Raw genomic sequence first — 17301 nt, forward strand, 5'->3', positions numbered from 1 at the left:
GGAACACAAAATGCAAGTTTTACATCCAGAGAACACGCTCACTTAAAAAACAATTCCTTTGACGAATAGATATTAATGGAGAGATTTTATAAGAACCATATGAAGGGTTGGCACTGAAATAGAATGCAGAACAAGCGACGCAATGCAATCTTCAGGGATAAACACTTTGCGGCTCCCCAAAACAGCCCAGTGTTTATAATCAGCGTAGGATTAGTTTACCCGTTAATGCACAAGTCCTTCCAATCATCTCCACGGCTACCACCTACTGCGAACAAGCAGCGAGTGTTTGCGCCCGACAACCCTTATGCGCACACATCTAATAACCCAATTGTGATCATTCCTATTGCGACGACGCGCATCCTGATTGCTCAGAGCTGGATCTTGTTATAGATATCGGCGCTTTCCACTAAGCTACAAGTGGGTTGCGCTGTGTCCTTGTACTCGCCAGTAATTGCTTTGGTATTTTTAGTTTGCCAGTGTCGGGGTAATTAAAACAAATAGAGGAGATAGTGGGAACAGAGATCTCCTGTGGCTCCTCGGGCTGAGTGTGGGAGAGGTTTAATGGGGTCGCACACGGCAATGTTTTCAATTAAACACCTCTGTACTAATGAGGGTTTATTAGGAAGTAACCACAACATTCACATGTCTGGATGAAGGCAGATGTGGAGAGACAAGGAGAAAAAACAACAACAGATAAGTTGACAAAAAGTGTTTATTTTATATTCTCTAGATGTATATAATATGTAAAAAATTGTACATTATGATCACAGAATTAGTAATTGTTCCTCCATGTTTTGTTTTTAGTAATAAATACACATTTATCTTTTGATGCATCTTAAAAAATACATTAATGCTTTGATGTCACATTGTTAAAAGAGTCCCTCTCAAGTGCCTGAAAAGAGACGAACACAGTCTCTTCAAATGGAGACTCCACAACGACTCCCTAAAGTGGGCCCTGCTCTCCTCCATGGCAGCAGCCCGCGGGGGGAGGGGGGGGAGAGAAGCGCTCAGGGGACTGTGGCCCCGCAGGAAGTGTGTGTGTGTGTGTGTCTGCGGTGGAGCGGGCGGGGGCAGGTCAGGATGGCTGCTGGGAGCTGGTCAGCAGGCGCAGACACAGCAGGTTCAGCAGGACCAGGATCAGCACCAGCCCGATCAGAACCTTCTGCACCCACAGACACGAGTTCAGCTTCTGCTCCAGCCGGGCGTTGCAGGTTATCACTCGCATGAGCTGGTGAGATAAAAACTGGTTTAAAACTGGTTTAATCTAACACTGTTACAATGAAAGAAGTCATGGCAGCAAACCAGGCTATAGATGTTCGGTTAATTTGGGGAAAAAGTGTGAAATACGCCTATTCTTTTTCTAGAGTTAGATGATGGATTCTACTCTCATGTGTGATATGGGAAGACTGGAGGTAAGAGATACAAATAGCCTGGCTTTTGCTAAACTATAACCGTGTCTCTAAGAACGTATCAACCTGAAATTCAAAACGACAATTTGTGGTTTCAGTGGGAGTTAGGTGCTACTGTGTGTCAACTTCCTGGTGAGAAGTGGTTGATTGCAGTGACTTCCTAGATCATAACTGTGAAGTGGTGAGGAAATAAGCAGAGAGGCTACACACAGACATATCAGTTCTATTGAAGAGAAAGAGTACTAATTAGGGAACTCTAGAGAGGCTGGGAAGAGGACTTTGACATTATTATACAGAGCTAGGCTAACAATTTCCAATTTGTATGCTAAGCTAGGCTAGTTGCCCCTCTTTTCCAGCTGTAACACACAGACATGAGAGTTGAGTTTCTCGTCTAAAGAAAGTAAGAAAAGCAAGAACAGTTCCCGAAATGTTACCATACCGTTAAACATGTAACAAATAGACGACCAACAAGACATTTATAATGCTACGACCTAATGAATCTACACTCAACCTACATAATACTTACTGATGTGAAATGTATGTTATCATCCAGTGCCTGGGTGTGGGATGTTTTTGGAGTATGCAATGCAAATACAAAGACATGTTAATGACAGCTGTAAGGGTGAGTCTTCATCATAGAACTACAATGTGTTAGGGATGGCAGAGTATAACATCTAAATTGGTGATCAAAAGGATCTCCATGAACAAATGTATTGTGAGTCAAAGATAATGAGTACTGACGAGAAGAGGCTCCTCTCCAGCAGAACTCACCGCTGTGTGAAATTCCTGCAGCCCGCCGGAGCCCGTCTCCACAGGGCTGTCTCTGAGAGGACTCACTGTTTGTTTCAGGCTCTCCACAACGTGACAGCGCAATCTGTGGGAAATTCACAACCTAATGAGCGGAGGCCATCAGGGCGATACGCAGCCGACAAGCTCACGGTCACGACTGTAATGAGGACACTGGGGCAACGGGACAATAGTACTCATTATTTTTTACAGATTTACTCTCATGGCTGTATCATGGAGCACAGACGGTCGTACCTGTGTTCCATGATCTTGGCTTTCTGCACTTCTTTCCAGAACTGTGCGAGTTCTTGTGATAAAGAATTGTCCATCTCGGCAGCCATGACCAAGAATCTGTCCTGTGGAGATGCTTGGGAACCTGCCGGAAACATACAGGGCAACAAAACACACGGCAAGTCAACATAAATAATGGAAAGGATTTGATTTGTTGAGGAAATCTTCAGCAGGAATGAGAAAATGCATTGCTTGGCATGACATTGTGAAAAAGCATTAAAGCAACCCTGAAATAGGTAGCACTGACTCTTCCAAGGTATTTGCAATAGAGTGTAGTCTATACACGATTTGAAGGCCCTAACATGTTTAACCTCAGTTGTTTTGGGCAGATTCTTCTTTTATCACTTTTAAAATATGTCTGCTGGGCAAAGAAGAGTGGCTGCTAGCACTCTGAAGGTAGAAGACGAGACTTTTTGATGATTCTGAAGTGCAGCTTTAGGAAGGATCTATTGTTAGCTAGAGTGCAGTACCTCCATGTAAAGACACGACTATATCTACCGACGCTCCTGGTTCACAGAAGCTGCTGCTGGGCTTCACTCTGTACTTCTCAGGTGCTGTGGTCCGTACCTGGAAAGACACCAAGGGCACTCTAAATAAAACATATTTCTTTTTCAGAAAGTAGTTTGTCTATGAAGATCAGAAAATGGTCCAAACATAGAAATTCCATGAACATTGATATAAAGTTGCAAAAAAAGCAGAACAACTTCACATTGGAAAAGATGAAACCAGTGAACTGCTATTGTGCTAAACAAATGACTTGACAACATTTAATTTGACTGTTGATCAAATAACAGAAAATGTTACTTAGACACAAACGCTCCTCAGTCTCACCTTGAAGGCCACTTTATTTTTGGTCACATTGCTCAGGATAATGAGGCATCTTTTCTCCGTCTCTGCAGAACCAAAGCTGAGCTCCTCTGCGGGGCTGGAGGGAGAGAAAACCCACAATGTGAGACAGGAGATACGTTGGCAAGCTGTCGTGGTAGGAAGGAAGCGCCTGTTCGTGCACTTGTACAACTGCTCTACATGCAGACTGGAGTTCCCTTTGCTCTTTCTCTCTCGTATGAATACAGATTGGGCGGATACTTCATGTGCTTTGCTGTCTGTGTGCTATGATTATCCTGGGACTTGTAGCTTTTCCTGCTACACACCCCTCTAAATATCTGCTATAACCATCGTTTTTCCTGAAGGATGTCATATAAAGATTTGCAGCAAAAAAAAAAAAAAAAATTATACTTTCAAATACAGGATATCTGTTTTTACATTAATCTAGATGTGGTCAGAAATCAATAAACCATGTCAAAGTCCGAGGCTGAATCACCGCACTATGGGGCCCCTGGGGGACAGAATTGAGTTGTAGGCTCCTGTTGACCACAACAAGTGCATCTATACATGCGTCCCAAGTGACTACTTGTGATTGGATCTCACTTAAAAACACGTTCATCATTTCTGTTGACAGCTGCAAGCATTGACGTATTTTCCCGTTACATCCTAGTTGGGGACACATCAGGAGGCCTCAGCATTTACACTATAAATATGGTGGTCATATGTGGACAAACCACCATGGCAACTGGTTACCGTGATCAAATCATGAGTCTTTGTGGTTGTTGCATTCAGAGCTGTGGTCTTGTAATCCGACCCCCTAAGACACATGAATACTCGATGTAAACAGGGTCTAGGTGCCTTCACAGGCTATAGGAGGAGTTACTGCTTTGATTTAAACTGAAACCACTTAGTAGTCCTTTATGTCATCAACATTTTTTGGTGTATCGTACAAGACATTTGCAGGTAAGATAGATAACATAATATTTGTAGTGCCGCAACAGAGCAGATAGCTAATGAACTATTTATCATGAAAACCAATGTTTGCCATGCTCTTTCCTCCGCTGAATGTTTGTTTGGTGGCTGGTACAACATGTCAAAGTGCAGGACAAGGTGTTCATGTTGGTTAGTCAGATAAAAAGGATACTTTGTGTGCTGTGTAGCAGGATGTGTGTGGCTTTTAGCCAGCGTGAATGTCTGCACATGATTAAATGCTTTTGTTACTGCTCAACGCAAATATGGTTCCAAATGAAGCGATCCGATTGGTTGTATGGAAACAAGATGTCCATCTATCAAAATGGAGAACTCATGTGAATACTCGAGCAACTTATTTTCAGTTGGACTTTAAACTGTATGGAGCGCTGATCAGGCATCACATCTGATGTGAAATGTTGAACAAAAACAAATCTGTGACCCAAAAACTTGGGATGAGTCGCTTTCTCTCGCAGTTTGTGATCAGTGGTGGTTGTTGCCGGCTCTCGCTGTTTCCTCTAAGCAAGTTTGCAACAGTCTAACTTGGCTATAAATAGCATGTTATTCGATGAATGCAGACAGATTAAACCCTTTTTTATTGGGAGTTTTGCCAAGAAGAAATTAGAAAAAAGATTTGAATATCTGCCTCATATCAAGCTTCTCCTTGATGTCTCATGGACTGACACGGCTAAGAACAAAACGTATATTTGTCTTACGTTGTCTCTGTGTTATTTCCCCCGGTTCTACAGACATAGAGGCTCTTTCCCTCAAAGTGAGTTTTCGGGCTCTGAAAACCTTTTGCAAACATGAGATCAAAGCCCCCTACTCCCCACTAAAGCCCCCCCCCCCCAGCCTCGAATTAAGGCTAACACAGCTCAGAAACATAATTGCATTTAAGGCTAATTTAAATCTGTTTATCACTATAACTCACAGCCCAGAGCTCTCAGAATCCTCACATCAAAGCCATTCCTCGGTTAAAACAGAACTCAACGGACAACTATTCATGAAAATGAGAAGTAATATCATTCAGTGTGAGAATGCACCGCTAATTATTTACCCAATAGCCAAACACATACTTGTGTGATTGCTTTTCTTCTTTGCAATACACCGCTCTTGAAGTCAACCCCTCTTTTTTCAATTCATTGAATGCTGAATTAAAACGTATGATGTGTGTGACGACATGTTCAGCGGTGACGAGCGCTCCTCTCTTAAAAGGTTAATTGATCATTGGCCAGTGTCTCCCATTGAACAAACGATCGCTAGCATCCTTAATTCCTGCCCCATGTGAGCGGATCAATCAGGCCATAAAAGGCGCAAACATCAATAATGACTCATGGCTTTGAGCCGATACATGAAGGGGACATTTTCGTCAATATATACAAGGCAATTAAAGTTATATATTTTTGCTAATGGCTTCTTAACGGGCTTATGCTCAGTTACCAATGTATTAACGCAGTATCATGTAACATCTTACCTCCAAGGACGTTATAATGTTTAGTTTTAGCTACAGCTCTTGAAAAAAATTAAGAGACCACTCCAAATGATTCTTAAATCTCAATCTCTACACGTATGGCAGCCATTCCATTCCGGGGTCTGTTGAATTCCAACAGAGAGAAATGTTGTCAGTGGTTTATAGAATGAAATATAAAACTATTATTTTACTCAAACACATACCTATAAATAGTCAAACCTGAGAAACTGATAATGCTGCAGTGGTCTCTTCATTGTTTCCAGAGCTGTATCTGTACATTGACTCACTGAAACCAGCTTTGGAGTGGAGATTGGTAGAAAGCTGGGCAAAGGAGGATAATCTAGATACATCTACTACCAGTTCTTCTCAGCAAACTAACAATCCTTAGGTGTCCAGTCAACCTTTCTGGCTACCTTACCTCATGTTTCCCAAACACAAATGAGTTGTAGTTGCAGTGCAGAGATGCTGAACATGTGTGCATAAACAACACCAGTTGGGTCAAGTCAACAACAAATTGAGTGTACAGCTAATCTGTTGGTTTTAAAAAGAGCCTCTGACATTTTCTGGGTTCATTTAGGTTCGTGTAGAAGCTGTCAATGTGGACCAAACAACTGGACCAAGAACACTTGAAAAGGCAGGATAGGAACACTTCCAAGTAGGAAGTTTACATGTAGTTTTTAGAGCTTCGTCATCTAAGTAGATAATGTCTTCTTTTCCAATATAACTGCAACTTGAGGAAATGAATGTGTAGAATAATGGTAAGAAAGGAGATTGTGAGCAGGATGGCCTACCTAACATCTAGCAGAGCGCCTTTGAAGGTAGTCAGTGGCTTTCTGGCCCCTTTGGTCCTGGAGCTAGCGTCTCCTTTATCATTGTCCTCTGCTCTCAAACTGTCTTCCAGGAAATTCACCTGAAACAACAAAGAGCAGCTAATTAGAAAAGAGACTCAGAGAATTGATAATGCAACCGTGTGACCTTTATCTGGTTCCTTCCCTGAAAATAAAATGTTTGAACTTTGGCCTTTACGTGAGGAAAGCTATCAGTTAATGAAGCGCTTGACAGTTATTTGCAATGACTAATGAATGGCTCTTGTGAAATAATTGTGAAGTGTTGAAAACATGTTTTTACTACCGAGAAACCTCCATGATGACTCCTCACCCGTGTTCCTGGTAGTCTCGCAAACAAATGACAAGACGCTTGAACATAAAATGTATGTTCAAGCGTCTTGTCATTTGTTTGTGTCTTAATTCTGACTCCTGGACTCACTGAACTATGTAATAGTTCAGTGAGTCCAGGAGTCAGAATTAAGACTCCTACAAGGATACTTTCACTTCAGCAAAACATCCGTACACTTTGACCCAAATCATCCTCGGACAGATCACAAGATAAGGAAACAGCTGACGGGATAGGAATTGCGAAACGTCAGCCTAAGCACTACGGATAAAGTCGGTGGGTTGGGAGGAGGATGCCTTCACAGTGATGCTGGCAACACATATTGTGTAAAACAGATGGGAGAGTGAGCACATCATGGGGGGGAGGGGGGGGGGGTGAGGGTGGCAAAGGTGAGCGGGCTCTGCATGTGATGGGAACATTTGTGACTCGGAGGGGTAAGTGTGTAATTTGCTGTGATAAGCAACACAACATGTCATCTTAATTCAATGGCTGACTGTCATGCAACTGCCACAATGAAGACATCAAGAGATGATCAGCTGCTGATGAAAGGCTTCATTTATTCATCATTTCAGAGAGCAAGCTCAACACAATGAGGTCAAAATGTGAGTCGAAGAAGTGAAACATACTCACATTTTTAATTAAAAATGAAACATGAAATAGCAGGCTGTGTCATATTCAAATCATAATTCAAATAACACTGTTTTTAAGAGTTTTTATCCTTTTTGTAAGGCTCATGGAAACACAATTCCATTGTAGATTAACAAAGAACAAAATATTAGGCAATTTCTTTCAATTCAAAAAACACTAAGCAAATACAAAGAATTAAGATTGACTTTAACATAATTAATACTACATTTGATATCTTCACGTTTTCTACACATCGTGTAAGATTTGAAATGCAAAGACAATATAATTAGTAAAATATTAGTGAAATGCTCATAAGAGGAGTGTCTACTGGTTGTACAGTACATATTAGTAGGCTTTACACATGATACTTGATATCACTCCCCAGTGTCACAGACCTGGTCAAAATAGTGTTAAAAAACAAGGCACTCATGGTGTTAGTTAAGATATGCATAAAAGCAAAGAAGTTAAAAAATGTGTTAATAACTTGTTTTACTGCAACATAGCAGTAATTATCTCAGTAGTTTTTACCTGAGGTTAGAACATACAGGTAATGTAAATGTGTTCCTGGCGGGCAGGGACTGTGCGATTAGTTTCTCAATTTGAAATGTAAGGTCCAGGACAGATGAACATGTCCAGGGATGAGATGACAGCAGGTGACTGAGGCAGGTGCACTCAGTCATTCAGTCACGTGAGCACACCTGCCTTTCCAGCCGGGAGAAAGCGTCTGGACTCTGAGCTCCAGTGTGGAGTGTGGGTTTGATCCTAACCTGCCCTACCACAGCCAGCCCTTGTTCCAAAACAGAGAGAAAGGCAATTAGCTCCCTTAAGCCATCAAGTAATCAGCGCAATTGAGGAGGGACGGCGGCGGAAGAGGAGGGGAAGAGTCGATGGTTTGTTTAGACAAGATGGAATGTGCTCAGACCTCAATGTGCTGAGGAGCCGGCAGGACGGGATATTACAGAGCAGCAGGTTTAGTCACAGCACAGGCATCCAGGAATTCATTATGCCCGATGAAACTACTCCACTCTGTGCAACAGAAGTGAAGCTGGTTTGAAAAATTACCGAGAGACATCATCTCACTCTCCTTTCATCTTGTTTAAAATAGTAAACCATGCCTTTCTGTTCATATTGTGATTGTTTTGATACTCTTGATAGTTGGACAACACCGAACATATACTTACTTCTGTACAAAACTATGGGCTTTAAAGGAAGTACCTGTGCAGGAGGTATTATTAACCATCAACCAAGCCTTGAATTAATACATTTCAAAAAAGAAAGTTGGGCTTGTAAGGTTTCCAGAATGAATTTATAATTAGAATGTTAACTTCAACCAGTGGCGATATTTAAAGTCACATGAATTACCATTCATTTTCAATCGTTATACAATTCAACATTCAAAGACAAACTGTTGAGCTACTATCCTCTGAGCCTGAATATTCATCAACTACTTGAGACATTGTGATTGCTGTCAGGCATATTTCAACATCAATCATACCACTCACTTTCTGTGCAGCGTCACTGCAGAGTGGTTGAGTCACTAGCTCTTCAGGCTAACATGAAAAATATCTTTCCCTTTCCCACAGACAATGTTTTGAATGTCAAATATGAAGTTAAAAATGCTTAAATATGGAAATGTGTACCTTTTCTCTTTTCATAGTGGGGCTTGTTCGTGACGCTTACACCAACAACATTAACAAACATTGACAAACTTAAAAATTGTTCCTGTAAGTTATTGCTTGGGCTAACATTTGAGTGATTTGCATATCTTTGCTTTGTAAATCTGAATCTGTTGTGCATGACCAATGTGGTATTTATTAACAATAAGAGCAGAGTTTGTTTAGTGGGTCTTAGGAGGCTCATGGGAGAAGCTGTGGGTGACACAGCAGCAGCTCTACAGCAGACACAGGGTGTGTCCTATAGGCAACAGGCGACAAAAACTCATGAGAGCGGCTATAAATCACAACACAGTTATATCACGACTCACATCGAATGCAGGTCAACCCCACATCTGCTGCTCTTTGGCTTTAACAGCAACATATCTGTTATTCAGAAGGGCACAAACCTCCCCAAGGCCGATTCCATCTGACTTTTATTTTGTATATATTGATTGTTGTGTTTTTATTTAGGTCTTAATGTGTGCACATGTACAAATGTGTCTTTGACTGTGTATATACATACATATTTGCACACATATTTTTATATTTTATATTCTATATACATTGTTTTCATATTCGGGATTGTGGGAAACAGTATTTCGATCTCTCTGTCTGTACACACAAACTGGAAGATTTACATTAAAGTTGACTTTGATGATTCGGCTGTGCTTTAACATTTAATAAGTTCTTGCTTGACCCATGCTTTAGTTAATAGCGGCTGCAGCAAAAATAAATAAACCATGCTTGAAAACAACCTGCACCAACATATTGTAAATGTACAACTTTCTAGAAGTCGAGCATGCCTGTGACATAAGATTTTCAACTACATAATTACTCTGTAGCTATGTCAGATTGACAATAAAGAACCTTGAACCTTGAACCTTGATATCCTGAGCCCTCCATCTATTTCCATGCAGGCTTTCTCTGCATGACGCTGCGCGGGAAAGTAGCTAAATAGATTATGAAACTGGATCGTCCTGTAGGAGAGTAGGATATGTGACATAAGCTGCAGCCTTACTGCATGTGGGAGGAATCGGGTGACACCAGAGAGAGAGGGAGGTTGACAAGTATCTGCAGACGTAGTTAAGATAAAGCCTGCGGGGCGTCTCAGTTATGTTGTTGGGCTGCTTGCTGTTGTTTGGCGAGGAAGAGGAATCCAGCGACAGCAGGGAAGAGCTTAAGTAGCTGACTTGACAACCTCTGTGGACCGTATGAGGGCGGAGAAGAGGAGAGGAGGAGAGGAGAGGAGGAGAGGAGGAGAGAACAGAGCGCCGGCTGCGAGGCACTGGCTTTGTTGGCAGGATTTAATTGCAGCCGTAGACATTAGGAGTCACCTTCACATAGACAATGAGCAAGAGCTTACCATCTTCCAAATCGGGACATTACTTCCCAATTCATTCACTGCGGTGATTACATGCTGTAATCTCACGCTCAACTTATAGAATGTGAGTGAAAGAAGAAACGACTATAGGCCGCTCAGTTTGATTAGTAGCAGAATGCCACAGCTATAAGAGAATTAATCATGACTCAATTACACACGAGAGCAGCTACACTGATAACAACGTCACCACAAGTCTTGCTAACTATATTAGTTTCACACATTTTATTCATAAATACAACATTCACTCCATATTCAGAAGTTCGCTGACTGAAACCGAGTCATGCCAGAGTGGAGACTGACAACACAGAAGGAGCCCTCCTACCTTACATTGTGGCTAAATGAAAGCGTGAAGAGTTTTGTCTTAATTACATTTAAGGACTTTTTTAAAGCCGACTACATTCTGAAACTAATGATAACAGAAAACAGAAAATGTACCTTTTTGGGCTTTACTGCTACCTCAGAGCTGAAGCTGGACTCCAGGACGTCTTTGCTCTCCATGTCCCCCTCTTTGCTCTCCAGCTCGTCCTCACTGACTATCGGCCCGTTTTCACAGATGGGTGTTTGGAAGTCGTCATCAGGGAGAGGAGGGTAGCTGTACTTGAAGGGGTCCTGGAATGTAGCCATAAAAAAATATATCAAAACATGCATGGTTTTTAATAGCGTGTACATTGTCAATTTCAATGAAGGTCATCATACTGACTGTTCTTGTTAAGCAGAGAAAGTCCCATGACTTGAATATGAATGAACATAATGATATGGCTTATGCTGGTTAAATAAACAAAGTGATTTCCGTCAGTTAGACAGTGGTGAGCTGAAATCATAATTTCCGAGTATGGAGAGATTCTCCAACCATAAAATGTTTTAATCTGCCAGTTAAACAATATTCAAGATTTCAGTGTGGGACAGAAATATTTGTGTTACCTTGGATTCTGAATTTGTTCAGTATGAATAAAGGTTACACAACTGAATTCTTCATCAAATCATCATTAAACATTACTGAGTGATGATAAACATTCAGGCGAGTCCTAGTTACTACTGCATCGTTTAAATCTGTCCTATAGGCATGAGCTAACGCACTAATGCTATATTTGAGATATTTAATATAACACGTAGCGAAACACATTGTAACATACCGTTCCCCCCATATGGGCTGGCAGGTACTCGGGGTCTATGAATCCATGGACTTCAGATCTGGAAGCAAACTTGAGCTTGCTGACTGCCTCGGGACCCAACCATGACTTCACAATTTTCCACGCAGCTGAAAAAGAGACATGTCATGCTCCAGAAGTCAGAATCACATTGTGATTGGCAGAGAAATAAACATGTTTCTAGGACGGGCTCGGAGGACGCTTTCTCACCATTCATGATCCAAGGCATATCCACGATGATCATTTTGGCTGAAATGATCAAGAAAAGTACAAAGCTTGTCCATTAGAATTGTTCTTAAAATACCCAGGTTTGGTTGTAAATCATAATTAATATGTGAATATGTTTTCTGCTTTTATGAGAGCTTTTTGTTACTTACATAAAAACTTTGGATAATATACTTTGAAGCAATTAATGATGTACTTCACAAACTCCATGTCCTGAAACACAAAGTGGAAAATGACAGGGATTTAAAAAAGTTAAACCGAATACAGAAATAAAACAGGCATTATTTTAAATAAGGAGAATGTATGTTCAATTTTAAACACCTCTAGATCTGAAGTACTTCAATAGAAAGAAAATGTATTAAATGATCCACTCACAAATACTGACCATATTACTTATTATAGTTATTAACCATTTGCAAAAAAGAGAATTATATTACACCATTTGATCGTATTACAAAGATTTGACACATTTTTAAGGAGACTGTGTTCCCAGAAAACAAGAAAAAAAATGAAGTTCACACTATATGGCTCTTTGACTTAAATGGAACTAAATGATAAAGGGCTTCTGATTAAAACAGATTATCTATCAACGCTTTAGTTAGTGAAAGAAAATCAACAGATGAAATAGATTTTATAAATCTCACCTGGAACCAACTATCCAGGTGAAACACTTTAAAGCAGTTTGTATGTGAATATGATGAATGATCATCTTACTTTTTAATGTTAATCATCAAACCAAACCGGCGGTATGTCAATAGAAACAGCGTCTAGATCCTGGCTGGGCTCCATAATTGGCTCGGAGCCTCATTGCTATGCAGGAGACTCTCTCCAGAGCTTTAATGAGATCATACTGGCTAGCCTTAGCTCTAGCTTTACTGTGGTTCAACAAGGCGGCAAACTGATTTTCTAATCTACACATTTCATATTTGGGTTGCATAGCTATTTATTCGTTTTGCAGTGTTTGTGCTGGTTTATTTGTATTTAACTGAGACATTTCTCTCTGAGAGAGCCTAGCCAAGGAAATGCACTCTCTGACAGAGAGCTCAATCAAGGAGCTAACGCTGTGCGACACAGCGAGTCTGCGGATTAGACAGTCCACTCGAATTGACCAACGGGATTTAAAGGTTACTTTAATCTACGAAGAGTAAAACCATTAAAGAGCATCAGTCCCTGCAAGACCACCGCTCAAACAGCAAGAAGGAAGAGGATACTCAACAGCATTTCAAGGAGACTCACTGGAAGGAAATAGTTTTTTATAACATGAAAGTAAAGCTTATTTAATAGAGGGAGAGCAAAATGCAATATAAGCTTTGTCTTGGAGACTTGGATATTATTACAAGAAATGAAAGAACATGACAGAGAAATAAGAAGAAGTGATACGATGACAAAAAACAAAATTAAAACATATGATGGACTTACTATATTGCTGAGGCCAGACTCTGCCATATCAAAGATAACAGTGAGCGGCATCCCAGGTTCCTTCTTCGCATACCGCTCCAGCCAGAAGGCCACGTACTTCTTCTTGTCCACGATAGTTTTAGTATCCTTGACGTGAAGCTTTACCTTGAACCAGACTAAACATAGTAAACAGAGATTCAAAGTTCATTAAGGTTGTATTGTCATAGGCACAAAGCTACAGTGTAGAAATGGCAATGAAAGTCTTATGACCTGAGCTCCTCCAACAATCCAACAGATATAATAAAATACAAAATAAAAATAAAAAGTAGTGCAAAAAGTCTGTATATATATATATATATATATAAATAGAATATCATATGTACAAGAACAGAATATTAAATTAAATAATGTAAATTAAGACAAAATTAAATACGGTTTATTGCTTGGATAACGATTTATATAAATAAGTATATTGCAAGATGAAAAGATAAAAGTTGTATATTTGTGAAGAGATTAATGGACAATCTTAATGCAACAGATAACTTGTAAAGAAACGCTAAGTTGTACATGTTTAAGAGTGTACTGTAAGGAGGGGCTGTAATAGAACATGTACATACAGAGTTTGTTGCCCTCTTTGTCATAGCCGTGGAGATAGACAGCGCCAGTCTCGAACATCCATCTGGGGATGGCGCTCTCAGTGAGATCTGAAACACACAGGCAGAAACACAACACTATTAACTGGTGTTTGTCATACTTTAAATATTAGCTGTACAGAACATGGATTGTAGGCAGAGGGCTGAAGTTGCTTGAAATCGTTTTCTTCAAGACTATTGGCTCCTGAATTTAACTACTTATCTAACTTGAAAAGGCACATCATATTTAAAGAAGAACTCTTTAAGTTTTTCGTAATTTAATAATTGTTATCATGTCTGGAAGGGTGTGAATCTTTTGGCATCTCACAATTTAGTTTTCAGTGCAATTCGGTGCATATGGGTGCTAACTTCCGGATCTACTCCAGTCCGCTGCGTGTTAATAAAGGCAAATTATTGCATAAAAGCAGAGTAAATTGTGTATTAGGGCTGTGCAATTAATCGTATTTTAATCGCAATTACGATTTTGGCCTGCCACAATTACGAAAACAACATAATCGAAAAAAACAATTATTTTGCTTTGCTAGGTTGTGACAGTGCACTGCAACATATTTGATCTAATTAATTTTAGTCTCATTTATTTGTATTTATCATATTTATATATGTTTAGTAGCTTGGGGAAGTGCGCTCCAAAATATTTGTTGATCTTGTTTATTGGTATTTAATATTATTTATTTAAATGTATCATTTATTTTAGTATTGGTTTTTCAGTTGAATTATACGTTCAGGGTAATCAACAGTTAAAAAGATACTGTTCAAATTATTATTTGTATTTGTTTTAAAGTTCAATAAATGGATTTTTTCAAAGTCAATGAATAATCGTGATATCAATTATTGACCCAAATAATCGTGATTATGATTTTTGCCATAATCGCACAGCCCTATTGTGTATAAGAATATGGAGATGATATACTGTACTTATATATATAAAAAAAAAAAAATGATGCTTGTTACTACATTCATAGAATTGTTAGGCTTTGAATAGTTGCCTTTTCATTTCTCAGAAACTTCCCAATTCCAAATAATTTTAACAAAAAACTGTATTGTGAGATTTTTCAAAATATCACACAACAATAACTGACAACAATTTGCTGTCCATCACTAGCAATAACTAGCTTATTTTGTAGAAAATAATGATTTTAATGATCATCAATACTTTCTGTAAGCAGTTAATCAATTGAGGATCCGGGTTGATAAGAATCTGCATTATTCCCAAAGATAAGTCATCGGAATTTATAATATAAATATTACTCAAATTGGTTTGTAACATTCATGTAGGTGAACCAGGACTGGACAGATGCACTTTTCCATTTTAGAGCAAGAGGTGTTTCGCAGTTATTATTTAATACTTAAAAAAAACAATTTTTTGAGGATCCCAGCTTCCCTATAACCTAAAGTGCTTCAATCCCTTTCAATAGATCAATAAACAAACTAACAACATGACTTAATTATATCAAGTTATACTAAAACAACTACTTGACATATTGAATTTGCTGGATTAAAGACTAACAAACAACAACTCTGAAATTCCTCAGGAAACAGAGAGAGTGGGACTTGTTCTCGGGGGTAATAGCCTTTGCAAGGCGATATGGGTGTTTAACACACAATGGAACTCTGTCCGGATTCATTCTAGAGCAGCACAAAGACAACCGCTGATGTCTGTCGAAACCTTCAACCAACAACAAATAAACATTGCATGTCAACATTTATACTCTTAGAACGGACCGGTTAAACTTGATACTGATAAAGCTATGCATGTCGCACTAGATAAGGAAATGTTACAGTATCCAAAATATATCATTTAAGGATTGGTCTGATTCATTATCTTGGTATCTAGGTCATGTAGATCATTTTGGATCCCGTTGTATTTTTGACTTTTTATTTTAATTATCCAGAATATTTTATATTGTTTTCTTTATATTTCATATCATATTTTTCCTTTTATTTTTAATTGTTAATTCTCTTTTCCACTTTTTAAAGTATTGTATTATAAAGTCTAAACACACTTCTGCTTCAGTGAAAATCTATCTATCATGATTTTGAAAAACTACAAACTGTTTTTGAACGATTTAATTTGGTCAAAAATTCCAAAATATTGTACTCAAGATTGGAACTAGTTTAAATAAGATTGCCTAGCCCCACTTTTAGGTAACCATTTTCATATCATATGACAAACTTTTAAGCATGACTTCAAAGTTCTTACCATTTACACCAAATTCCTTTCTCCACTGAAGACTTTCGTCAATTAATTTCAAGGCATCTTCGACAACACAAAGTCTCCATTGAAGGTAGCCCTCCACTAGGGCATCATCTTTGTCAAGCCTTTCCACATCTCTGGAGTCATATTTATCCGTCGATTCTGTAAACACAACCCTGTAAGTGCTTAGTCACATGACACTCGGCATACAAAAAGGTCAAACACAAGGTTTCACTTCCAAACATATTGAGTGTTTCATACTTTAAAATGCTGCTGAAGCCATACATGACCACATTGTGCTGTCAACTCATATAAAGTTCACCTAGAGGTCATAACGATTATATACATAGGCTGTATTAGTCAAAACAACTAGCTGCATGTGGTAATAAAGAGTTAGCTAGGTTAGTTGTATGTTGGAGCTTATCTAGGCTCTGAGCATTTAGGTCATGATGTTCATTATGAAAGTGAAGCAACAGATAGTTCACTTTTAGTAACAGTTAACATTATATTTGAAGATAACATTACCGCCACATTATTGCATTTGCAAGTGGCTGGTCAGGGAGCAAGTGCATGTCAAATGACATAATAAGTGAGTTACCTTGCAGGAACTCATTCTTAAATTTCTGTCTCGTCTCCACAATTTTCTTCTCAATGTCCTGTCAAAACAGAGTAGTTTTATGTTACAGAGACACGTCTTTTGATTAGATAGATTAACTAACGCATTACTAACGGTAGTTAACGTTACCTGCTCTCCTTCGTGTTGCTCAAGTTCGGCCATGTTCCCCTGTCACCGGGTTTCCGTCTCTGAGCTGGTTCCTTGTTAAGCTAGCTACTCAGCTAACGTTTAGTTCAGGAGAATCAGTGCAAACTGAGAAACTACCGTCCTGTCGTAGCCATTTTGGCTCCAGCATTGGCCACACCTCTCCGCTGTGTTGTTTGTTTAAAGTAAAAGGGCAGAGGGAGTGTTCAACTGTACTCAGCAAAAGGGTTTATATCTAATCATTCATGCAGTCGATTTGTTTAATTATGACTAGCGCGGATAACTGTTTATCGTAATATCGTCAACTCACTGTTGTTTATCAGTCTTACCCACAAT

General features: G+C 39.3%; 1 protein-coding gene across 2 annotated transcripts; it reads right to left on the reverse strand.

Annotated features, from left to right (window-relative positions):
- Positions 1 to 694: 694 nt before the first annotated feature.
- On the reverse strand, positions 695 to 17226 carry mospd2 (motile sperm domain containing 2). Of its 2 annotated transcripts, XM_034128696.1 has the most exons (16): positions 16951 to 17226; positions 16804 to 16861; positions 16212 to 16367; positions 13976 to 14062; positions 13380 to 13534; positions 12113 to 12173; positions 11946 to 11984; positions 11721 to 11845; positions 11023 to 11196; positions 6543 to 6661; positions 3318 to 3411; positions 2957 to 3053; positions 2451 to 2571; positions 2181 to 2283; positions 1936 to 1965; positions 695 to 1228 (listed from the first exon to the last, which is right to left on the reverse strand). In XM_034128696.1, exons 1-16 carry the CDS (start codon positions 16981 to 16983, stop codon positions 1076 to 1078), a joined length of 1605 nt encoding a protein of 534 aa, XP_033984587.1. In that variant the 5' UTR covers positions 16984 to 17226; the 3' UTR covers positions 695 to 1075. The 2 variants fall into 2 exon arrangements, with proteins under 2 accessions (XP_033984587.1, XP_033984588.1); XM_034128697.1 differs by lacking the exon at positions 1936 to 1965.
- Between the last annotated feature and the right edge of the window lie 75 nt (positions 17227 to 17301).

Source organism: Trematomus bernacchii, unplaced genomic scaffold (assembly GCF_902827165.1).
Source record: "Trematomus bernacchii unplaced genomic scaffold, fTreBer1.1, whole genome shotgun sequence".
In the NCBI taxonomy this organism is placed as follows: domain Eukaryota; kingdom Metazoa; phylum Chordata; class Actinopteri; order Perciformes; family Nototheniidae; genus Trematomus; species Trematomus bernacchii.